At 45.1% G+C, this 25992-nt stretch overlaps 2 protein-coding genes across 4 annotated transcripts in view; one reads left to right on the top strand and one right to left on the bottom strand.

Moving 5' to 3' along the window:
* Positions 1-21772, top strand: part of LOC6542676 — a 73837-nt gene extending 52065 nt beyond the window's left edge. Inside the window, exons 8-19 of the mRNA XM_001969360.3 lie at positions 2585-3283; positions 4036-4152; positions 7855-8234; positions 8776-8925; positions 9672-9854; positions 9924-10062; positions 12981-13190; positions 16638-17656; positions 17929-18061; positions 19818-20007; positions 20073-20573; positions 20846-21772. Of these exons, the coding sequence (XP_001969396.2) occupies positions 2585-3283; positions 4036-4152; positions 7855-8234; positions 8776-8925; positions 9672-9854; positions 9924-10062; positions 12981-13190; positions 16638-17656; positions 17929-18061; positions 19818-20007; positions 20073-20573; positions 20846-21393 (4269 nt within the window). The 3' untranslated portion in view covers positions 21394-21772. The remainder of the gene's footprint in view (positions 1-2584; positions 3284-4035; positions 4153-7854; positions 8235-8775; positions 8926-9671; positions 9855-9923; positions 10063-12980; positions 13191-16637; positions 17657-17928; positions 18062-19817; positions 20008-20072; positions 20574-20845) is intronic.
* Positions 13134-25932, bottom strand: LOC6542844 (serine protease inhibitor 42Dd). Of its 3 annotated transcripts, XM_026978534.1 has the most exons (5): positions 25325-25932; positions 22727-23628; positions 22515-22662; positions 22304-22449; positions 13134-13181 (listed from the first exon to the last, which is right to left on the bottom strand). In XM_026978534.1, exons 2-4 carry the CDS (start codon positions 23591-23593, stop codon positions 22325-22327), a joined length of 1140 nt encoding a protein of 379 aa, XP_026834335.1. In that variant the 5' UTR covers positions 23594-23628; positions 25325-25932; the 3' UTR covers positions 13134-13181; positions 22304-22324. The 3 variants fall into 3 exon arrangements, with proteins under 3 accessions (XP_026834335.1, XP_001969395.1, XP_026834336.1); XM_001969359.3 differs by lacking the exon at positions 13134-13181 and having other exon boundaries at positions 22230-22449; XM_026978535.1 differs by lacking the exons at positions 13134-13181; positions 25325-25932 and adding an exon at positions 23731-23883 and having other exon boundaries at positions 22230-22449.
* Between the last annotated feature and the right edge of the window lie 60 nt (positions 25933-25992).

Raw genomic sequence — 25992 nt, 5'->3', positions numbered from 1 at the left:
TGCTCCGAACTGGGTCCCTGAAGGTCGATTGTGCCCACGTCTCGCAGCTGTTTGCTGAAAACTCGAGCGCATGAATCCTTTTCAATAACACCGCCTCGGGGTCCAAGTCAATAAAGCGCCTGCCAATGCCATCACGGCCCATTATGAGGACTCGGGGAGTTGGATGCATGTCCACGTCCATAAGTTCTACACAGGAATACACACGAAAACCCAAACGGCAACCGTACACTTCTAATGGGGGCGTGTGCCAGTGCGTATTTATTATTTATGTATCGATATTAAGTATACGCCCTGCTGCAATTAATTCATCTGCCTTGGGGAACTCGGGCGTCTCGGGCGTCTCGGGCGTCTCGGGTCCATTACGTGCACAATGGCCCCAAGCGGTGCTGTCTTTAAGCCGGCTGCATTAGCCCCACTGTTTAAGCCATTTCAGATTTGGCAGGACACGACTGGGGCTTAAGTGTTCTTGGGATTATAAGTGTACTGAAAGAGGATGTCGACCTGTGAAGTATGAGCCAACTTCTGCTGGTGTTGGGAAAGGAAATGGTCTTTTCGTCTCCTATTTACCCACAGTATTAAAGCAATAAGAAACAAGATTGTTTCCAGTTGTCGCGGTTACATTTCAAAACCTGAATGTCAATATCCATTAGCCTAATAAATGGTGGTGGCTCCACAATAACCCATTTTATGAACTATTAATTCCGTTGGAGTGTTGTTCATTGATCGGCGCAAAGTGTCCCGGCCAAATGCTTAGCCATTCACCGGGCACAATGTGTTCTTTAACGACTTGGCCTGTTAATGAGACGCGACTTATCCGGGCCAATAAAATACCATTTAGCCATAAAGGCGCTCGGTAGCCATGGCGATGGCGAAGTTTTGCAGTCGGACAGCGTCGCAACTTAATGAGTTAATTGGCATTTGGATTTTGTGGCCTGCCAGGATTTGTTGACGCTGCAGAGTCGTAAATGCTACTGCAAATCCCACCGACACATCCCGATTGAGAGGACTACAAAAAGAAGCGCAGAATTTAAAGCCGCCATGGCCATAAAAAACCCACTAACCTTTGGCTTACACCAAGAGTGTCTCGCTGTCGCTGTCTATTAAATATTTCCGGATCGGCTGAATCCAAGAGCCCGAGGGGCCAGATATCAGACGAGGATGCAGAGAAACCCGGCCAGACAAGTGCGCGATACCTTCAGCCGGGTGACAATGATGCCGCCTTCTCGTTAGCTGTATCATTTTATTCCCTTTTTGCTGTCTTTTTTTAAATTTGAAACGGAAGTGGGCCGGGCATCTGCCCATCGTCATCATCATCATCATCGTTGACGCGTGGCAACGTCTGGCATTTCCCACTTGAAATAACTATGTAAAGGGACAGAGTAATAATAATAGTATCCTTGCTTGAGAGCAACTCACCTGCAACTTGAGCGAAGACATTTTTCAACCTAAAATAAGCAGTACATACAACTACTTAGCATTTAATGCCAATGTTCCATAGGGGTATTTCCTGACTGCAAATATTCACAAAATTCACACCATTTTCGCCAAGTGCAGCACTCGATGCTGCCCCAAAGGAGGAATGTGCAACAACGGCAGCAGCTACAAAGCAAGTTTACAATTCGTTTGCTTGCCATCCGCGTGGAAATAAATAAATAAATGCAGACGGTTGGCTCGAACCCACACAATCCTACCAGGTTCTTAAGTAGCCATCTTGGCCGAGCAAGTGGTCGTAAATACTTCGGCTCGTGTGGAGCTTCAAGAGTCCTTGGAAGCCAGCCGAGTGCTGGCTGGACATCGTCTGGCTCACCGTTCGAGTGCCTGAGCAAATACTAATCCCCAACTCAATGCCCTATTTTGCAACGACAAATATGATTTGCATTCCGTTCGGGCTGTTAAGTCTTTAAATTACTTTCCATAAACTAATATACAAGACCATATACGAGTTGGATTACGACTGCCCAGCATATCACATTTCCACATTGTCGAATGGCTCATTCAAGCTCAAGCAAATCAGGACTCGTCATATCCAATCAGCACACAATGAGGTCCTGCTGACTAGCAAATAAGTCTATTAAACAAATCCTTGCCAGTCCCTGCGACGGCTGACAGCCATCCCAGTTCGAGGAACAGTGGCTGGCCACAACTGTTTCCCTTGTCCATGCCGACATGCGTGAAAAGGACATGGTCATGCCCCCGTCCATCCAACAGGATGTGTGCCATTCTCTTCGGCCAGGCTGCTGATGTGTGGCCAGTTGGTCCTCGGCTCTCAATCCACTTATGTTACAATTGGGGCGGCCAAAATAGTTCAAAGTATATATTGATCTCACTAGCAGTGCGATATATAATTCAATTATAATCAATGCACTGAGTATTACATTGCGGATACTATTTCCATTCACAGTGGTGCTGATAGCTAGTATATCGTTTTTCTGACCACGACTGTGTCTTTCTATTGATTTGAGTAACCACAACCGATGGCATTATGGTATGCCGCTGACAGGCGCTTCTTGTGGCCTGTCCCTTTGACTGGACATTGTTAAATGAGCTCGACTAACCAGCACCTCCTCTTCTCCGGCTCCTCCAGGTGACCGACTGGGGCGTGGAGCAGTGCCGCTCCCTGCACATCCACATCAAGTCGCCGCCCCGTCTGCGGGTGGATCCTGCGAGTGTGACCCTGCAGCGAGGTGACTCCCTGCGGGTGAGATGTCTGTCGCCCGGTAACGATGACATCAAGCGGTATGCACAACTGGGCTACAGCTGGACCCGCAACGGCGTGCTCTTCCAGTCGGACGCGGCCACCGCCATGTGGGAGGACCTATATCCCGACGGCAGCATCCTGAAGATCAACAACATCCAGAAGTCAGCGGAGTACGCCTGCCTGGTCTCCAATAGCGTGCGTCCCGTCTCCCGGAGTGTTTACATCAATGTCATCGAGCGGAATGCCGTGCACGTCTGCCCGGCCGAGTCCACATACGGCGTCCATTGGCCAACCAGTGCCCCCGGCTCGCCCATCATCACCGACTGCCCGCGGGGCTTCGAGGGTCACCTAAAACGCATCTGCGAACAGAGGGATACGGGCAATTCCACCTGGCTGCTACCCGATTTCTCCGGCTGCGTCAGGGACGAGCTGCTGCTCATCTACAACCGCTTCCTGGCCCTGAGTGCTGGATTCCAGCTGACGAACTCCTCCAACATCCTGAAGGCCTGCTTCGACTTCACTCTCCAGAGAAGGCACAGCTTTCTGCCGGGCGAGGCCAGCTTCCTCATCGATATGCTGCATGAGGTAAGGATCCAGATGGTATAGATTCGGGAAGTGATTATCCCTAAGGATTTCAACGATGATTTAGAATACTCATGTAGATACTAAACATACATTTTTAGTTTAAACCAAACTAAGTTCCCAACTGATTGGCAATCGCAGGTCAAAACAGATTGCGTACTCATCCCAGATTAAAGTGTAAAGGCCATCAGGGGAACGGCAATAACATTCCCAAATTGTGACAGATTTGGTTAAATTGGCCTAATCAAAATCGGAATTGCAATTCCCACTGCTCCAAAATATCCTCTTGCCGCAGACAGTCAGATTCCGATTCCAAACTCCGTTTTTGGGGGCATTTATCCGTCCGTCTGCTCCGTCTGCTCCGTCCGCAAAACCCTTAACACATTTAAGCTTCACCTGGCTCCTTGGATCCTTGGCTGGCGTCCACTTGAGAAGATGGGGCAGAAACTATTTTTACACACAAATGAATGCAAAAAGCTGCTGAGCCGGCCGCTTGCCATTTTTCACACAATTTTCGGTTGCCCAACTGCAGTCAAAGAAAAGTTCCAGCCGTCTTTCTCGCCTTTTTTTTTTTTTTTGGGTCGCCTAGCAACCATTTTTCATTTTAATGCGCACACAAATTTCCCGACTAACGAATTGCTTTGAGCAGGAGCTTCCTCCATCTTGGGGCCCCTCAAAACGGGAGGGGAATCGGTTGGGAATCCTCGCCACTTGTATTATGTTGTCTCAACTCTGCTTCCTTGGCCACTTCACAGCTCGACACCTACCTGCAATTGAAAGGCACACAACTGGAGCGCGAGATGGCCGCGGAGATTATACTGCGCATCCTGGATAAAGTCATGCAGAATGCCCAATCCTTGAACAGTCAACAGGTAAGTGCCTGGATGCCTGGATACGAGGATGCCAGCCCGCATTAATTATGCTCAGTGTACTCCGTACTCCATACTCCATACTCCCATACTCCCATACATGAGCTGGAAAAGGCAGAGCGCCATAATTTATATCCTGCAGCCATATTCAATATTTGCCAGCACGGGTTGCCTACCCGTTCCGGGCATTTATTTATTACGCCCGAAACATCGAACACCAAACATCGAACTGGGCCAAAAGGTGGGCACTTTCCAGCTTTTATTTAGCTTGTAGTTGGCCTGTCACTGGGCTCCTGCAATTTGCATACGAACATTTGTCTCCCCGTACCCCGCACCACGAACCGTGTACGGATTTCCAAAGCAGCCGGAGAATTGATGAGCCTGCCGGCCGGCCAGGTAATGAATACCTTTTTCGATATGCATGAGCTTGTGCATTTTTCAGGTTTGTCAGTGGTTTCTCCCATGTCCTGTGTGAGCTGAATTATGTGATATCCTGATCAGATTGCTTGCTGCTACACGTGCCGATTTTACTGCCGATGCAGTGATAATTGGTTGGCTATGGGCATATCTCAGAGATTAAAAATCACGTCTGCGTAATTTGAATCGTCCTTTAGAGCCTACACACTGCGAAAAATCCGTTCTCTACGAACCGTTCTTAGTCAAAATACTTCCGATTCCTCGGGTATCTACGCTCCATTGAGCATGACAGCTAATAGAGAAGGACCTCAAAGGTGCCGCTAATGAGGCGCAATCAAACAATTTACCCGCGACCCTCCACAGGACAATAAGGATAACCACTTCCTTATCACCTGGCAAAAAAGGCAGACACTTTGCCCAATCTCGAGCCTCCAAATGGCGCTGAACAGTGGGCACCCTTACTTTTCTGTGGTACGATGGCGTGTATATCTCCATTCGAGATTGTGGTTTCCATTGTTTCCGGCTCAACTGCGGATTTCGAGGGGACTTGTTTTGGGGCGGAGGAGGCACTCCACCCCACGGCTCATGCATTATTCCGTGGGCAAATTTTGCGTACTTGGCGTGCGGCATAAAAGTGAAGGAAAGGACACTGGCAGGATGAAGCTGGCTTTTTGGTATGCAAATTTATGAGAGTGTTGATTGCAACTGTTTGAATATGGCACTTCCCCGAAACGGGGAAACCTGTCATGACGTGAGGATAATTGGAAGGCTGCCTCTTTGGACACCGCCAGCATAATCTATTAGCCAACTCAGTGGCTTAAATATTCAACCTTTAAGATCGCAGAAGTTCCTCCTCTTCCTGCCGCGAACAAGATATATTCGCTAAGCTCATAGTTAACGCGGAGTTGGATGAGGCAACTTTTTAATGCGCATAAATTAATTTAGTTTCGCAAGAGTTCCGCTGAGCTATGGCATTTCAATAGAATGCGCCATGTGAGCCCGAAACGTAAGAACAATTTATGTTAAATTTTTATTAGCTGACGCAGTCAGAAAAACTTGCCAGCATAATTGGGTCGATTAAAAAGCGTTGGCATTCACCATTCGAACTTTGCCGAAGTTGCGCAAATAGTTTGCATCGTTTTTATTGACTGAGCAAAAAGTTTAATGGAGTGAGTCGAATCCCTTCGGCAAGTTTATCGAATTTTTGCGCGCAATCAAGTTTAATTAGTGAATCGAGGCGGTCCGAGAAAATCCGCGAAAGTAATCAGCCATACGCCAATTTCCAAGGCTCATTCGCTGGCCCAAAGCGAGCTGAAGAGTTTTAAAGTTCAAGTTTAGCCATGCTGCCATATGGCAGCTTAGTTTAAACGAATCCATTTTTGGCTGACATATCGATTTTAATATGCCGCCAGCCAGGCTTAGTTAAGCCTCATCAAAATGTTGATAGATAATAATAATTCCGAATGGAAATTCGTTTGATGCCATTCCATTTGCTGCAAACCAATATTCACGCCCAGTGGACAGATCGCCTTCATCTGTGGTTTTCCTGCGTGGAAATGGCAATTGAAAAAGTTTATGCGCCTGGAAAATGCTCATTTCTGGATGTCTGCAAAGCGAACGAAACGAAGCCCGAAAGTTGATTAAAACACACACTACACTTGCCTAAGTATAAGTTGGCTATATTGACCAGCTAAGTTAACTGATTTGACCCACTTTTTTGTGTGGGTTCCGATCGCCGGATGCTAAAAAGTGGGCCAAAAGCGCTTCCCATTCAAATCAAATCACGACGAATCACTTAGCCAAAAAGTATTCGTTGCAAACGTGACCCTAAGTCAAGGCCCAACTTTGCAGTCCGGAGTGGTGGGGTGCAAAAAGTTTATCTCACACATGGCCACGCCCCGTTTTCCGGGGGGAGGGGCGCTGGGTTGGCCAAGTGATTTGCCGGTAAACTGCTAAACGTGGCTAGGTCGAAAGTCAAGTGAAATTTGCACATGGAAAACTTTGTGCGGCCCTTCTCGCTTTTGCTCCCCCATTTCGAGAGTTTCTTTTCAGCTCCTTTTAAAGAAATCATACGAATGCCACACATTTGAATAGGCTTTGCATCCAGGCGGGGGCGTGGACGTAGTCGGGGGCGTGGCACTGGTACTTATAGCGGCAAAGCCTAATGTTCTGATGATGCTGAAGTTTTTCGTTTTTCGTTTTTCGTTTTTGCCTAAAAAAAGTTCCATTACACAAACTTTTCCAATTCGAATTGTTTTCGCTTTCGATTAGTTGGCCCGAAACATTTATGCTGGCAACAGAATGCTTGTATCTTATGTAAAAATCCGATGATATTTTTGATTCGTGCAGGAAATGCCGGACTCCTGGCCCATTTCTGCTTACCAAAACTCAGTGCACAGCCCTGCTTTGAATTAGAAATGGCCAAATCCCTCCCCATATAGAGCAATGTTTCGATATAATGGCCATGGCTTTCGGATTACGAGTTGTGAAAATCGAACCTTATAGTTGGGCCCGCCTGCTTATTGGCCTCGGTTTATGGCTTTGTAACTGCACTCGAGGACGTAGCAGTTTATGATTTTTATGGCCGGGTTCATTGACTGCGCTTTCTGCTCTCCACGCCTGGCATCCTGAAAATATGCCACATGGCCGGCGGCAGGACGACTTCGTCCTGGTTTCGTATCCCTCTGCGGCATTGATTTCGACCAAAGTTCATCGCTGGACTCCTCTTGTTGCAGTCGAATGTTGAGGCAGTTTGTGGAGTAAATGTAAACATGGCATGTGGGCCATGGGGGTATTATCTGCATTACCAATCCCTCGTCTGGAATTTCACCAACACTTGCAAAAATGTTCCTCATCGTGGGCGATTAAAACAAACATGTGCCGACTTTTGTGGAGCAAGAAAATCTTATTTTTATTAGAATATTTGTGCTAGACTGAGGCCAAAGTTATTGTTATTTTACCCCAAAAATGCTTTTATTTTGACTTTGTCGAATCGCAGTGGGAATTGGCAATAAATATCCATGCAAAGCCTGTGACTTTTATATTGGTTTAAATAAGAATTTGTTTTTAAAAGAAGGGGGCTTATACATATCATTTATCACTTCAAGAGGCGATTATTAAATTAATTAAATAAAGTAGCCTCGAATCAAGGAGTTAAACATTATTTCGTGTTCGTAAACTGTGCAACCTGGCTGGCATTTAAATGGCCAAAAATCTGCCCAATGAATCGAGGAAAGTCATTATTTAACCGCCGTGCGATGTGCCTGGGTCTTTTATTTATCCTTTCAGCAAATTAAAAAGCTGCAGCAGCTAACGCAGTCGGCGGCATTGAACCGGGAGACCATCGCGGCCTCCCAATTGGCCACCTCGACCAGCGGGAGCAGTCAGCCGTTGCCAGGTGACAGTTCGACCCGTGGTGACGATGGCAGCGGGTCAGGGGTCACGGCAGGTGAGATGTCCGCCGCTCCAGCGGGCAGCCTGCAGGCAACCAGAGCTGGTGGAGGTGGAGGAGCGGGAGCAGGAGCAGGAGCAGCAGTTGGTCCTGGCGGACCTGGCGCCTCCAGCATTTTGACAGTCGATGAGGACACCCTTTCACTGGACAGACTCAACTCGCTGCGCATTTACATGACGTCGGTGAAAACGCTGCCGTTTAATTTACGCATTTACGGGTGAGTTGCACTGGCAAACGAAAACAGATAAATGGGCTTTCAAATGAAATCAGACACACGTCTGCTGTTCAAACGAACAGAGCACCGGGCTATAATTTCTAATTACGAGCGGGGGGATGCAAATTTGCAACCCGAGTAAACAGTAAACTTCATTTTACGGCCCCTTGATTAATATATGCGACGAAGGAAAAGCGATTTCCCACCCCACTCCCTTGCCCTTGGCAGCGGGGTCCTAATGGAAAATTTATTTTATGAGCAAACATAAATAAAAAATGCATAAAACTGGCGAGCTGCCGGCATGAAGAATGGCTCATAAATGTGGAGCAGGACTTCCAGGACCAAGTCGGTGCAGGACTAAAAGGCGTGGCGACCTTGTCGTTCCAGGACAGGTATTTCCATCTTATGCTCTGCTCCACGGCTTTCAAGTGTCTAATTTAGCTAATTAATAGCCTTAAGTGCAGGCGGCTACAATTTTCCTGATTTACGGCGGCTCATGCAGTTTCCCTACCTCTTTCCACATTTTCCCCATTTTTATTTTCAGGGAGGATTTGTTCTCCGACCAGCTGTATATGGACATTGGACTATCCAGCCGGCTGCTGCACATCATGGCCAACTCAACAATATTCGCCTCGGTCATCTCGTACAAGAATCTCAAAAGTTTCCTACCCAAAACGTACTACACGCGTGGCAGGTGAGTCAAAGGAGCCACCAGTTCCCATTCATCACCTGGCGAGTCCTCGTTCAATGGCCGCTAATTAGTTGAACAAGTCTGGCGCAAGTTTAAGAAAGTTGCAGAGTTTAAACGATCTCGCCAGATAAATGTGCCGCTGCACATGTTTAATTCCCCGATTTAATGCATTCCGACCAAGAAAGTTGTCTTGGCTAAAGCCCGGCTTATGGCCACCGATGTATAATTCGTAAGCCATGTTTGCCTCCTCCTCAAATATGTGTAATGCCAACTGCTGTCACTCCAAGCCTCTTTAGTCCCTTTGGTTGTGCCAACAAGATGGCAAGATGGCAAGATGGCAGGATGGCTGGTTGATGGCAGCATGATGGCCGGATGGCTCCTTGGCTTAAGCGTATTACAAGCAGTGGGAAAACACTGGCAACAATACCACAGCTACCAGTGTAATTCCCCAACTGTAAACAAAATGCAAATATGCAGCTGCCAGCACAAGGATGAATAAAAACTAAAATGGCCAAAAGTGTGCTCCCAGTTACATGAAATTGCCAGCGCAGTTGTCTTCAAATCTTGATTATTGCCCATAAGAGATGGGACAAGCACTAGATTTGATTAGCTGAAATTGTATAAGTCATTTTGTTTTTAATAAGGCTTTGAAACCAGCTAATAACATAGAATACCGAATGGCAAATAAAATCCAGTTAATTAAATGGAATTTGAAATTTATATTTTAATATGTCTTTATTCCCCATTAGCGATCCCCGAGACTCGGACTACGTGCTGGCCTCCCGGATCATCCAAACCTGGCTGTTTCAGTCGAATCGCTCCAACGACAACTTCCGGGAGCCACTGGACCTGCCCTTCGAGGCGGGTCACGTGGAGATAATCTTCCAGCACGAGAGTGTGCCAAAGAAAGGCGACTGGGTGGCGGTTTGTGGGTGAGTTTTTGGTGGTGGTGAGTCCAGCTAATAAGGCACTATTTGTTTAATCGCCCCATTTACACGCAGTCACGACTACAAGGCCTCCTTCGACTCGACGTGGCGATCGGATCTGTGCATCACCAAGCACCTGATGGCGAACATCACCAGGTGCATTTGCCCGCTGTCTGGAACCTACGTGGTGATGCTCACCAAGCGCCAGCCAAATGTAAGCCAGGGTCACCAAGGTCGCCAAGGCCACTCGGCATGCCATGGCTTGCCATGGATTGCCATGCCATCCAGCTGGCCAATTCATGCGATTCACGTGTACCAAAGTGGAAGAGCCCCGCTTTGATTTATGGCACTTTTAGGACCTGCCATTTAGTGGCCTCCACCTGGGCAGCCGGCTCACCCTTTGTGCTGCTCCTGTCCGCATTTCCGCTTCCCTGGCTCGCAATCAACAACTTGGCCTCTGCTGCCGTGAACTTGCTCCAAATGCACTCGGATTTTCTGGGCCTCGCTTCTGAATTCGGTATTCTGCATTGTGCTGGCTGCATGCAGTCAGTCATGGCGGAAATACTTTAAATCGGGGATGCACAAGGACTGAATGGCCGAGGGGGTTTTACTGGGGATACACTTGGCTCATAAAGTGCGGTCTTTATTCACTTTTTATACCCGTTACTCGTAGAGTGAAAGGGTATACTACACTCGTTGAAAAGTATGTAACAGGCAGAAGGCAAGTGGCAATGAAACTAAGAAATGTCCCAAATCCGAAGTTCTAAACTCCATAACTCAATTTATCTTAATCGGATTTTGAAGTGGCATACCTCTAAATGTTTCTGGCGCCCTTCTCTAAAAATCTGCATTCAAAGTTAAAAATTTATTTTTTTTGAATTTTTTTGTAATTTTTCTGGTGTTTTGATGTTGTCGAAATTCAAAGAAACTAAGAAATGTCCCAAATCCGAAGTTCAAAACTCCATAACTCAACTTATCTTAATCGGATGTTGAAGTGGCATACCTCTAAATGTTTCTGGCGCCATTCTCTAAAAATCTGCATTAAAATTTAAAAATTTATTTTTTTTTAATTTTTTTGTAATTTTTCTGATGTAGAAATTCAAAGAAACCAAGAAATGTCCCAAATCTGAAGTTCTAAACTCCATAACTCAACTTATCTTAATCGGATTTTGAAGTGGCATACCTCTAAATGTTTCTGGAGCAATTCTCTAAAAATCTGCATTCAAATTTAAAAATTTATTTTTTTTTGCATTTTTTGTAATTTTTCTGATGTAGAAATTCAAAGAAACTAAGAAATATCCCAAATCCGAAGTTCAAAACTCCATAACTCAACTTATCTTAATCGGATTTTGAAGTGGCATACCTCTAAATGTTTCTGGCGCCATTCTCTAAAAATCTGCATTCAAATTTAGGAATTTATTTTTTTTTAATTTTTTTGTAATTTTTCTGATGTTTTGATGTTGTTGAAATTCAAAGAAACTAAGAAATGTCCCTACATCTGAAGTTCAAAACTCCATAACTCAACTTATCTTAATCGGATTTTGAAGTGGCATACCTCTAAATGTTTCTGGCGCCATTCTCTAAAAATCTGCATTCAAATTTAAAAATTTATTTTTTTTGAATTTTGTTGTAATTTTTCTGATGTAGAAATTCAAAGAAACTAAGAAATATCCCAAATCTTAAGTTCAAAACTCCATAACTCACCTTATCTTAATCGGATTTTGAAGTGGCATACCTCTAAATGATTCTGGCGCAATTCTCTAAAAATCTGCATTCAAATTTAAGAATTTTTTTTTTTTTAGTTTTTTTGTAATTTTTCCGATGTTTTGATGTTGTAGAAATTCAATGAAACTAAGAAATGTCCCAAATCCGAAGTTCTAAACTCCATAACTCAACTTATCTTAATCGGATTTTGAAGTGGCATACCTCTAAATGTTTCTGGCGCCATTCTCTAAAAATCTGCATTCAAATTTAAAAATTTATTTTTTTTGAATTTTGTTGTAATTTTTCTGATGTAGAAATTCAAAGAAACTAAGAAATATCCCAAATCTTAAGTTCTAAACTCCATAACTCAACTTATCTTAATCGGATTTTGAAGTGGCATACCTCTAAATGTTTCTGGCGCCATTCTCTAAAAATCTGCATTCAAATTTAAAAATTTATTTTTTTGGAATTTTTTTGTAATTTTTCTGATGTATAAATTCAAAGAAACTAAGAAATATCCCAAATCTTAAGATCAAAACTCCATAACTCAACTTATCTTAATCGGATTTTGAAGTGGCATACCTCTAAATGTTTCTGGCGCCGTTCTCTAAAAATCTGCATTCAAATTTAAAAATTTATTTTTTTTGAATTTTTTTGTAATTTTTCTGATGTAGAAATTCAAAGAAACTAAGAAATATCCCAAATCTTAAGTTATAAACTCCATAACTCAACTTATCTTAATCGGATTTTGAAGTGGCATACCTCTAAATGTTTCTGGCGCAATTCTCTAAAAATCTGAATTAAAATTCAAACATTTATTTTATTTAAATTTTTTTGTAGTTTTTCCTATGTTATGATGTATATGTATGTTTTTTTATATATCATGTAAATTTCTATAGATTTGCAAAATATAGATTTATAGATTTGTTTGCCACGCCCACACTTTTAAAAAATTGGTAAGTTTTTTTTCATTTTATCGTTGTTTTCTATTTCTACCGATATTCTTGAAAATGTTGAAATTTCTCGTTTGCACTTTCACTAGCTGAATAACGGGTATCTGATAGTCGGGGAACTCGACTATAGCATTTTATCTTGTTGGTGCTATTTTTAAGCAGCTGGGGCTTAAGCTTTTTTGTTTATTTAAATAATAGCATAAATACTGTACTGTGATGAAGCTGCAGTTATATATTATTAAATTATTTCGTTGTGGAAAGTGTAGCATATATTAAAATTACATCGACTAGGAGTTAAAGAATTGAAGCTTAAAAGACCGCAGTAGCTCCAATCCTATTTGGATTAAAGTTCGGTCGATTTTTTGTCGCCAGACTGCCAAGGCAAACAGCATTTTGGCCGACTTTGGCCTTCGTTCCGTTTCGCTGCTCGTTTGAATTGCTAATTGTTTCCGCCTTTCGACAATTGCATTCCCAGGCCACCCCCCACCACGCGCCCCGGCGCCCCATCTTCGTGATCGCCAGCTGCGCCTGCTGCCTCCTCCAGTGCGGATCCGCCCTGCTCATCCTGGTGCCCATCTGGTGCAATCGCAAGTGCGCGGTCACGTTCCTCAAGATGCAGTTCTGCGTGTCCACGTCCAGTGTGATGCTCATCTACTTGCTGGGATTCACGAAAATGCTGCCGGCGGTAAGTTGTTCATAACACAAATTATAATTTATTTAAAATGATAGAAAAAATGAGATTTTATCTATGTAAGTTAATGTCTATAAAATAAGGTACTAAGAAGGAAGAATATTGTAAATGCAGAATAATGTTTAACTGGAACGGCCACCAAAAAGCAAGCTGTGGTGCATTTAAATACATCAGTGTTTTGCGGCCCTTTAAAACAAAGCCTTTGAGAGGCTGCACTGGGAGAAAAAATACCAGAAAAGGAACAAGAGAACAGGGAATCAAAGCGTGAAATTTAATTACGCCAAAATAAATAAACAAGTAAAATGGAGGAAAGCCAAGCTGAAAGCAAAGCAACCCGAAAACCAAAACCAAACATACAGCCCCAGTTGCTCGGAAAAGTAATAACAAAAAGTATTGCATGATATAAGGAAAATGGGAAAAAGGCGCCTGGCAATCGAAACACAAACGAGTTTTACACACCCACACCAGTTTTCCACGTCTCCACCGCCTTTTAAAGGATGGGAAATCCCAGAGGCTTAAACTAGCGGGCGAAAACCCTTAAGTTGTAATTATATGCGGTGGCAATCACCGATTTTCCAGCTCGCGTTCAAGCTGACTTTTCAAATAATAATCACGGCCAGGGCAAAAATCCGTAATCATCATCAAAACAAATTAGCGTGTCGTCTGCAAGTCGTTACCATTCCATATTATATACCTCAAGCAAAACTGCTGGGAGTTCGGTGGACAACAAAGCAAATAATTTACATTTAGTTTTCGTGGCAGCCAAACGGAAAATTCATGGAAAACAATTCCCAAACCTGTTGGCATCCTCCTTCCCTGGAAGCAAATTAAAAGTCAACAATGCACGACGGCCACTCCGACTCCGACTCCAACGCCGACTCCAACTCCGACTCCAACTCCAAGGAGCAAGAGGTCAGGTGGCTGGAGGAGAAGGTGCTCCTCCTGGAATCGAAATTAATATTTATAAACGCACACTCTCAGACGTTTGAAGTGGGAAAATGTTAATGCGAAAGACGCTAACCCGAGTGCGTTGAAGGAATACATGGTGGGCCCCATCCAAGTGCAAACCCCATCCCATCCCAAACCCATTGGCCAAGGTTCCGGATCCGTGGAAGTCCCCAAAGCGCCCGCAAGCCGTCTAAATTATAAACGTAAAACGAGAAAAGCATAAGCGAATAAACTTGCGATGCCTAATCCCCGGGGGTCGTGGAGCAAAAAATGAAGCAACTGCAAAGCTCTAACAAGAAATAACATTTTTGAATTAGTAATAAACTGGTCCGCAGCGGAGGCAGCGGCTCAATAAGCGAATGAAAAACAAATAAAACATTGTGGACGGCGACGAGGAGACGACAAAGGCGACGACACTTGCAGATAAGGATTCAGAATGGCCCAGGATGCGAGGACGCAATATGCAAAGGATTGGGCGAGGGAAGTGGTTACAGCAGGCACACTGCGGGAAAATACTAGGTAACTTCTTGCCTAGAACAACTCACTGCGGTGAGAAGCAAAGAAACAGGTAACATAACTAGTAATTCTACTAAATCTACAAATATATTAGAAGAGGCAAGGACATATTTATCAAGTATCAATTGTGCTCTCACAAAATAGTTCCTCCTTAGTTATAAGGATAATGAGATAATGAGACAACAATGAGATTGTGGCAGAGGTTTGATGCCCCAGGAAGCATTAGAATCTTTGTAAAGCGTCAATTACAAGGACATTTTCTCGGCGTGCAGCTCCTGGGAAAATTCGCATCCTCGAAATGCTGGCTGGAAAGACAAACGATGGCTACGACACAAGGATGTGGATGCCTGTGAATCGGAGCGTGGACACCACATTCGGAGGAGCGAGCATGTATCGCTATCTGCATCGACATTTTTGCCGCACGCAATACGGGCTGTGTCTCAAAAGATTGCAAGGGAGGAAATTTTTGAATAATGAACGTTTGTGCTAGAAGCTCCTTGTGGATGTGGATTGTGCCGCCAACGAAGTCCGGATAATAAAATAAACCAGGCATAGACTGCTGGCCTTTGGCACTGCAATCGCAGCACAATGCGGACTCTTGGCCAAGTTAATGAGCAACTTACGTCAGTGGGATGCGTTGCACAATGCGCATTTCGCGGCATTTTCAGGTTGGCGAAAGTGCCAGGGGAAAACTTTGTCTTGATAACACAACGTGCACACACACACACACTTGTCATTATTATTATTATTATTATTGCACATTAATTGCGCGCACACGCGGCCAGAGCAACTTTATTAAAAAGTACCACAGCCGAACATGTGCATATGCAAATTTTATGGTTTGAAACACGTGTCACGGCGGCAGGATCACAGCAGCAGCAGCAGGAGCAGGATCAAGGGCCACAGGGGGAGGAAGTGGAGCGGCGAAGACGCGGCCGCCATCGGCGTCGGACGTCAACCGCAGCCACCATCAGCACGACCACGCCCACGCAATGCCACAATAAATACAATTAAAATATTCATTTTACTTATTGCATATATTTGCGAGCATAAATAAAATACAAAATACAGTTTCAGTGCGACAGTTAAACGGGACGCGTGGAAAAACAACAAAAATAACAATGAATAAGTAAGAAAACATAAATTACGCATACGACCCGTACGCCCGCCCTCAAGCAGGACATGTGAAAGGCGAAAGCTCTTAAGCGCACTTAACTCATAATTTTCCCCGGCAAACCGACGGGTCGGAAATATTCATATTTCCTTTCGTATTGTAAATTGAAAATTAAAAAGTTGACAAAATGTTTTCATCGCATTTGGCTCCAAGGCTACTAAAGATGATAAGTTCCCATCACAGCAGTCGTAACTTTAAGCCCGTCGGTTGAGTTGGTTAAGTGTGCCAAGTTTATTAAGTATACGAGATTGTTAAGGTTTGGTAGATTTAATAGCTTCTGCTATATGACTGCTATAACTCCTGTTGTATTTGCGTAACGAAGTATTCTTTAGTTCAGGCTGATATACTACTAGATACATTCAATTCTCTTATTTTGATAGTGTACTTAGAGTCTTAGGAGCAATTTGCCCTAAGATACAGCTTTACTGCACTTTAAGATGCAATTTTATTGTGCTATATATTTTGGACACAGGGGCCTAATTGGTTATGAAAGCCGGACCCCGAAAAAATGATGTTCCGCAAATTGTTTACAACTTTGTAATAACCAATGTCCAGTCGTCGACGTGCGGGAAAAGTGTAATAAAAAATTTATGCCAAATTGTCACCATTAGGGTGTTGCAAAAAATCCCACCAAATGGCTTCTTTGGATGGTTGCTGCTCCTGCTGCTGCTGCTGCTGCTGCTGCTGATGCGGCACGATGACAACTTTTTATATTTAATTAAAAATAACGATGTTGCAGCTCAGCCGTCAAAGCACTCCATTTCCTTATTAACGGCCGTTCATAATTTCCGTTCCTCTTGCAGAGCTGGCACGGCATCATTAGCAGCTCGCTGGCCTCGCTTTTGTTGCTGGGCATCTCCACGCTGATTGCGATTGCCTTGGCCATCCACACGGAGCTGATGCCGAAGAAGTATCTGCAAATTGGCAGCAAGCCTGCGACGCCAACCAAGCGCCGCCTCAAGCGGGAACAGGACCGGGAACGGGAACGGGAACGCGAACGAGAGCGGGAACTGGATAGTTTGAGCAACATCACCCAGATCCGGGCGCAGTCGCCCCTGGGGGCCACCACGGGCTCCAGCAGCACCGCCAACATCACGACCAGCACGAGCACTCCCGTCCCCCGCCGCCCGCCGCCCAGTTCGACGGCGGGAATGCGTGGCGCCATCGGCATCAGTTGGCTGCTACCGCTCCTCTTCGCCATCGCCGCCCCGTTAATCTGCAGCATCATTGGCCAGTGGCCGCGCCACTGGTGGCTTGAGGTCCTCTGGACGGGATCTGCGTCCCCGGAAGCCGGCGCGGGCAAAGAGGAGGCCGGAGACTCGGATTCTGGCGCCTTCTATTCGGCCCACTCGCTGCTCAATGGCGATAATTTACTGCTCGAATCGGAGGCACTGATGGAAAATGGGACGAGCAGCCCGCCAACAGAGACATCATCTGCATCATCCTTAGCACCATCCACTGCTCAGGCGGTCGATGATGATGTGGCCACGTCAACGTCATCAATCACGGGCATTGGAAGTGCAAGTAACAGTGGATTCAGTGCCTCTTGGAGTGGCATCTCCAGCTCCAGCTCCAGCTCCAGCTCCACCTCCACTTCCGTTTCCGCGCTAGCTGCGCCTTTAACTTCCGGTCCGGGTGACTCCTCCTCGGCGCCATCGCCTTCGCTGAGCTTCATCCTGTTCGTCTGCATCGATTTGCTCTTCATCCTGCTCTTCTTTGCCCTGTTTGCCATTTTAATGAAGAAACTTTTGTGGTTGTGGCACAAGAATCGCAATGTGCATACGCATCCGTTGGATAAATTCAATCTGGCTTTGAACAGGCGGTAAGTCGAGAAAGGCTCGAATGGGCGAAATGGTAAATGGTGAATAGTAAATGGTAAATGGAAAATGGAAACGGGTTTGACAGATAAGACTCGAGGGAAATACTTAGATTTTAATGACCGCCCAGTACTTCCCATCGCTTTCTTCTGCCTTCCATTTCCATTTCCACTTCTCGTCTCGTCTAATCCGATCAAATAAAAAAGCGGAAAAGAAACAATTGCTGCCACAATGTTAAACGGAAATCTCTTTCGTCTAATTTAATGTATTTCCCCAGATTTGGATTACTCTACCGGGCGGGCGGACTGCTGCTGGCCAAACTCTGCACCGACGGACTCTTTATCGCTTATGTTAATTCATCACCGGATACTTTGTGGGCATATCCGTTCGGCATATCGTGCATACTACTGGTGAGTGCGGGGAACCGTTTACATCCACTTAGCCACGTCAGGTGGACCGGCAATTGAAATTCAATTAGGCGCACCATCCAATCAATACATACTCGTACATCTCGTACATACATATATCACTGGACGGGATTAAGGTCGAATGTTTGATGCGGTAACAATCCCATTTGCCGGTCCAACTATTAGGTCCACTTGCACTCACTTGCCGCGCAGGCTTATGCAAATCGCATTTCGTTTTATTTCCGACGACTTATTTAAGTTGCATATTTTATCAAAGTGTGAAGCCTGCATATTTTTACACCTGCCATGCCGTGCGAATTATGCATGCAAAATCAGACCGGAATATGGGGCGGCTTTTCAGCGAGTGTGGGCGTGGCAGCAAGGACTCCATTGACTGCATTAACTGCCTGATCAAAGAGCTGAATAAGAAGCCTTTTTCGTGTTTATTCTGCCCTTGGCTTTCACACTTGGCTTCGGTCTCCACTGCCACTGCCACTGCCACTTTTACTTTCACTTTCACTTCCATCTGCAGCATCTGTTATTGCTTGCTTTTTATTCCAGCTCCTGGTGATTTGCTGTGCAAATGAAATAAGTGCGCTCGACTTATCCACCTGGCACTTGAGTGGCGTCATCTCCTTGTGTTTCAATTTTATATCAGCCAGAGGACGCGGGCCCCATTTCATTTTTCTAGCCATGGCATTTAGCCATCCGTTTTATGCTCTGCGCACGCCCAGCAATCAGCTCAATCCAATTAAATAAACAATTATCTGCACGGCGAAGTGTATCCTTCTGCCGTATCCTGGCGAAACTAATCACATAATTACACGCACACACTTTGATGTGGCAAGCCGGCAAGTGAGCGCGCGTGTGTGTACCGATGTGCCACTCGGCGTATGCGTAATGCGCACATGGCACATTCAAATTCAAACACAAACACAAACAAATTAGGTCGAGCCGCCGCCTCCTTGAGTCCAAAACCACAATGTCTACAACACCCTCAGTGCTCAATGGTCCTGCTGGCCCAGGACTATTAATGTGCACCAAAATCACTTTGATTGTGGGCGTTTACAATGGTGCGTCTGTCTTGCTATTTAATTATTTAAACAGTGGCCAAGTCCTATACAGCACACTCCGAAAAACGTATTCCACTCGGATCGTTAAATCCAAATTAAGTAGTTCGCTGATAAAGTAAGCTAGAGCTACTTCTAATGGACTTCTTAGTCCATTTCAAGTGAAGACATACATTTTCTTATTTTAAGTTCATCATCATATGGCTGTAATCTGTTTTCTCTGTGTATTAGCCCCTCTAATATGTATTTAAATATCCTCTGCGCATCCTGAGCTAATCAATATAATTAGTGCAATACAGTCGATTGAGCTTAAGGCTCCTACGCTGAATTCGCTATTAATTTGTTCGAAAATCCTGGCCTGGAATTTGGAATTTGGAGCATGTCTCCCATCAATTGCGCTCATGAAAAAAGGATATAATAGCCATACGAGTATATGGGCCATATGGTTTGGCCTCGATTTATGGCCGCCTTTTGGTCATACATTTAATTCCCCAATCGCTTGGTTTGATTTCACGGCGAAAGGGGCCTCCACCTTGCCCGTAATCGAAGGGTCATCCGTGACTTAATGACTCCATTCAGGCGACATCCCATCCCGTTGACAAAAACCAATTTTTATTAGGGTCAGCCCAGATGGGCTGGAAGTTTATGCAATGCCCACAATGACGGCCATGATTCAATCGCCTTTCCAGGGCTCGGCCATCCTCATCTGCTTCGTCATCAAGGCCGAGAGCCAGCTGCGAGGACCACCCTTCCTCTCCAGCAACGGGAGCAGCCAGAACAGCTCCCTCAAGCAGGCCAAATTCAACACGAGCAGGAGCAGTCTGGACGAGAACTACTGCACCACCACGACGACGGCGAATGTGAACAGTCCGCTGAGCTGTACGTTTTAGCCCCCGAAATCCCCCCCAGCTTCGGCCAACTAATCCCCACCTCTCCCTCTGCAGTCTACACCAACCACGACAAGGAGAAGGAGAACGACTGCGCCGTGTCCTTGTCAATGTCGAACGCAGGCGTGTCCACCGCAGCAGTCGGATCCCTGGCCTCATCAGGCGGTGTGGTCGGCGCCCCGCCCCTGCAATCGAAGGTGGGCCTGGACATGTCCGGAGCACAAGGAGCCGGTGTCCCACTGCCGTTGACAATCATCTCGACGGCGCCGCGCTGTCAGGTCGCAGCAGATGGAGCGACGGAGTCCTTCCTGGGCGACCGCCAGACCCTCTCCGTGGCCCCCTCGCCGGACACCCGGTGCTGCGCCATTTTGGGCGGCGGAACCGCCTACGATGCGTACACCATGGGCGTGGGCATGGGCATGGGCATGGGTGTGGGCGGACTCACTGGTAGCCTGGGAAGACGCACTTTGCATCAGCAACCGACGCACTTTCGCCCAGGAGCCTGCGGCGAGTTTGTGGGCGTCGAGACGCTCGATATTCTGCAGGGCGTGGCAGCTGGTAAGTACACAGCGACAAAAGTTGTCCAATAATAGAATTTTCAAAGTTTTAATGTCTAATACTGCGGAGTGCATGAATTTAACACACAGCAAACACCTTTTCATAAAAATACCCACAAAATTAAATTGAATAGATATTTAATAAAATATTTAATTCTCCGTGCAAAAACAGTGTATATGTGTATGCATACTTGGAGCATGAAGCCAAATGGGCATGCATTATTCACGATCCAGAGTCTGATTACCACCTCCCCTCTGCTCTTCAACCCACAGACAGCATAATTGGCATCCACACCAGCGCCATAATGCCCACTGCTACAAGCACTTCTCATTATGTTCCGCTGCAGCATAATCCCTACGTGGACTTTGTACCCAGCTCCCTAATCCTGAGCATGGCGCCACCTCCGACCATAAGCGGAAACCTGAGTGGGGCTGCGATGCAGACGATTCCGACGATGCCGACGATGCCCACGATTCCCACGATGCCGACGATGCCCACGATGTCTTTGCCCACCCAGACGCCGAAGACGCAGAAGCGAGTGACCATCCTGGAGCCGACGTCCCGCACGACATTCGACCCCCTGCTCCCCACCATGGTGGCGGCAGTGGTCTCCACATCGACTGTCACCAGCACGGCGACCACGACGCCGGCCACGCCCACACCCACGCAGAGCAGCTGCAGTGGCGGTGGCAATGATGCAACGCTGGATCGGATCACCCTCGATCTGGACTACTTGCTGAACAGGGGGGCTGCGGAAGCCGCCGACGGAGGTGGGGTGCCTCCACCGCCCACCAGTGAAGATGGCCAACAGAAACAATAGCAATACCCGCGAGTTGGGAGGCAATAGTAGGCCAAATGCCCACACTAAGATGCATTTAAGAGGCTTCGTTTTTCTATCAACAGATGTAAATATGTGTAAATCAAATTTCGAAACTAAACTACAGTAGGAATCTCTGTGAATATTCATCTAAGTATGCATCAGATAGCGATACCAAATATGGATAACAATCAGTTCAACTCCTGGTTTTCCCAGTTCTTTATCAAATAAACATAAACACATGCAATCTTAGTTTCGAAACGAACTTTCAGTTCCATCGATCCATGAAATGTTCAAAGTTTTCGTCTTTCAAAGTGATTTAGACATCAATCATACCTAGGCTCATATTTAGAACACAGTTTAGGGTTTACGTCATTGCATATGTAAAACAAATTGAATGAATTTAAACTAAAGATAACTTTTTAGCTAGATTTACAAAAGCCTACTGAAGGGAATACAATGGAACGAAATTAAACAAATTAATGAGCGAGAACACGGTGAGGTGTAAACATGTTTTTGATTCCATTTAAAGTTTCCTAGAATTAAAGCCAAATTAAGCCCTATTAAGAAGCAGAGATTAAATACAAAATACAATAATTGTAAAACTAAACCTAACAGGACTATTTCTGGAACAAAACAAATTATACAGATATATCTTTAAATAAACTCAAGACTCTTGTTAGAAAACCTATAACATGTGTGTGTGTTTCAATTCAGAAAAAGAAAATGAAGAGCATTTCTGTAAAGTGTAAAAACAAGGTAAGATTTCTCATCTCCCAAGGAAACCGACTTTCTGACTATGTATCATAGAATCCGAAGCACCGGCCTGAAAACTCGAATTTCCTGTTTAGTAAATATTAGTTTCATTTTCTTATTTGTATACAAGTTAAGATATTGCACAACCCTTCCGTACCTCGGAGTTTCCCCGCGATTATTAAAATTCCACCAGATGACCCATCAGATAGGTCACATTCTCACTGCGAATGGCGAAGAAGAATGGATGGTCAGCTCGGAAGAATTTCTGGCGGGAGGAGTTGCTGATCACAATGGGCTTATATTCTGGAAGGATTATGGACGAGGTGTACTCGTATTTATAGCCGGGGATTTCAATGAAAATTCAATACCTGTAGCATTTTTTAGCAACTCGGGTCCGGATCCAGACTCATTCAAATTGATACGCAGCTTTTGGAGAACATTGGCAATGGGCAGATTCGCGGATGAATGCAGGTGCTTGAAGTTCGCGGATGCAGCAAATATCTCCTCGAAGCCGAGCTAAAAGAAAACACATATTTTGGAATAAAATTGGAAAAGGGGATACATTTATTGATTCACGGACCTGTTTCAACGGCTGCCGCAGACTGCACTCGAAATCGATACTGAATTTGGGCAGCAGCACCTGCACGCCCTCCATCTGCATTCTCTGCTGCAGTGCACCCAAATCCAGGTCATGCAGCTGCTTCTCCAGTTCCTGAAGGCCACCGCGCTGATTGGGCAGGATGAGCAGCATGGACAGCTCCTCGGCGTGCTCGTAGGGAAGCTCAATGGCGCGGGCATCCAGATCCCGCAGCTCGGCGAACTTCACAAACATGTCGTCGTCGAAGAGCATGGGCACCGACTTTACCTGGCTGCCACTGTGGAACTCAAAGAGTCCGGTTCTGTAGGCACTGAAGGGCAGGAACCACTTGCTCTGCAGAGTGGCCGCCAGCAGGAGCAGCGTTTTGGCTGCCGCCCCACCTGTCACCTGGGTATCCTTCCAGCATCCACCTCCCACGCTGGCCAGGATCTGTTCGTTAATGTGGCGGCGCAGCTTCTCCGTTTGCTCCAGGTCAACACACTCAGCAGTGGCATGGAAGTAGGTTTGGGCTATCTTCTGGAAATCCTCGGCAACACCAGATTCAGATCCCAGCATCAATCGGCTCTGCAGCTGCAGGAAGGTATCTGCATCTGCTGTGATGTTGGCCAGTTCCGCGGCATAGAAGTTGGCCATTTTGGCATTGCTGGGAAAGCGTTGCTTCAGCCGCAGCAGTTTCTGCAGCTCCTCGGCCGTGGCCCCATCCGATCCCAGGAAGAGAAGGGACAGAGTGGCTTCCAGTAGTAGTGGTGATACCAGCACATTTTCGTCTGCAAAACTGGTTGCTATGCTGTGGTAAATACCAGCACCCAAGTGGCAGTCGTAGGGCGTTGGATTGGCGGCTTCACTCATTCTGGCTTTACTTTCCGTGGATGCTACAAAGGATTCTGCAAGTTATAATTCCATAATTGGAATTAAAGTTTTGTAATATTTGTTGGCAAATTTATTTAATTTATTTAGCATATATATTTAATTATGAATTACTTTACTTTGAACTGTGGAAGGGGTGTATCATGCCACATTTTCCTGGAATCTAATGAAATCTGAATTTCTTGAGAAGCCTTGGGCAGTGTTTTGTATGCGGATGAAGTCTTATTAATATTATAAAGGCGTGAATTTATCGCTTCCACATGGTTGATTCAATCAAAAGTAATTGTTTAGTATAAATGCGCCCTTCGGCATAATGCAAAACACATGTGCCAACGACAACATATGTATGAATGTACATAAATTTGTGAGTAAACTTGGCCAAATTTATTAGGGCCATGAGATGCTTTAAATAAAATGAAAATATAATTTCGAGCCATTCGCCAGCGGATCCATTGAATCCTATTTAAATTCACCTTGGCTCTTGAAGTGCACACTGTAATGAAAATGTAAATTGTCTTCCATTTCATTTGGCCTGGCCCGCGAGAATACAAAAGAAACGCCTTGAACAAATAAAGTGAACTGAACAGGGAGCACACTAGGCCAAACTTGACACTATTTTCGGCAAGTAAACAAAGCGGAAACGCCGAGGCGGAAAACTTTGTGACAGGGCTGTGGCTATATATTTGCGGCAACTTTTAATTTCACGCGAATTTCGGCAGACGCCACTCGCACCCCAACCATGCCCACGCCCACTACAGCGCCCACGCCCACTCGCTATATACGTGTAGTTTGCCGATCCGAGGCTGCAGCTCTGCACGCCGATTTCTACGCGACGCGCACACTTGCGCGCTTAATTGCCACATCAACAAACAAAATACGCGCCCACCCACCCCAATTGGAAAATGAAAACGGACCGAAACGAAACGAAAAGCGTTTTCCGCTTGAAAATCGCGAGAAGCACGCTGCCTACACCGAAACAAAAATCGTTCATCCAAATTATCACAAAATCATGTCACTCGGCGGCATTAAGCCATTTCCTTAAAATAAATATAAATAAAACTTATAAAATAAATTTTTTATAGATACTTGACCAACTTTAAATTTGACTTCACTTGAAAAAAAAAAGCTGAAGTAAATTTTTTACAAATGATTATTTTTAAGCCCGTTCTCCGAGAATATTCATATTGTAAACTTTTTAGTTTCACAGTAAATTTTCTTTTTAGATCCTTTCCAAGAATATTTTCTAAGTACACATGGAACAATTTATAATTTGTCATATTAATTTAGATCTTAACCTTTCAAAGTAAATAAATATTTTTTGTTGTGTATAGCCACACCACACTCGCTATAAAGTAGCGCTGTTCTATTGCTACATAGATGTTTATTGTTTATTTTTGGTGTGCCAATTTTTTTTGGTTTATTTGCCGAAATTAACTGCATCATGAGTTAGTCAAAAGTGCTTTAGTTTTTAAGACTTTTACTTCTTGTATTTTTTAAATGTGTAAATGCACCAAGTGGCATATGGTGAATCCCCACTGGATTTTTATTGAGGCACATGAGATCACAGAATCGTTTTCGAAGTGGCATCATCAACAACAATAGTTTCGATACAAATTCAGTGAAAATGGGGATTGATTTTACACATTTATTCTCATATGAAGGCAACATGCGAATCTACAGACTGATTTCACATCCGGTGCACTATTCTATTACCTTATTTGAATTCGTTAGGAATTGAAGAGCTTGAAATGCGAAATGTATATCGTCTTGCAATTATATAAATTAGTGGCCTCTAGAGACTCACGCCCGCACGCAGCTTCGGCCAAAAGTCGACTAAACGCTTGCGCTCGGAAATAATAAAATAGCTCGAAACCTCGAAGAACCAATTGGATAGATCCATCCGCCCGCCTCATCGGTGACGACAACTTGGGCAACGCGGAGGCAAAAGCTCCGGCTGGCCAATGCTTCCACAACTCAGTCTTTGCCGATGCTGAATTTGTAATCTATTTTTATAATTTGTTTGCCGCTAGTTTAGACAGAAAGAAAATTCGCCGAATCCGACGCGCTGCATCCGATGGGATAAGTTTGTGGACATGGTTGTTGATGTGACGTCGCCCCACTTGCTTTGTTTTTGCCCTGGACCCACCACTGCAATCACCACGGACGCTGGTGCCGCTGCCGCTCATCTTAATTGAGTTGTATGGGGCGCGTTCTGTGCCAGTAGTTGAGTTGAGTCGGGTGTTTAATCATTATATCTAATCTGGAACGGTTTTGGGATCGCTGTACGCTTCCGCGGACCACTCAGCTTGAATGGGCGTGGCTGCGGGAGATAGCTCTTTAATCTTCCGGCTATCCGCTTACGGCCCAAATGCGATTTAAAT

This window comes from Drosophila erecta, unplaced genomic scaffold (genome assembly GCF_003286155.1).
Source record: "Drosophila erecta strain 14021-0224.00,06,07 unplaced genomic scaffold, DereRS2 tig00000055-arrow-pilon, whole genome shotgun sequence".
Taxonomy (NCBI): domain Eukaryota; kingdom Metazoa; phylum Arthropoda; class Insecta; order Diptera; family Drosophilidae; genus Drosophila; species Drosophila erecta.
Note: the sequence above shows the minus strand (reverse complement) of the source record. Positions and strands in the feature narration are given on the sequence as shown.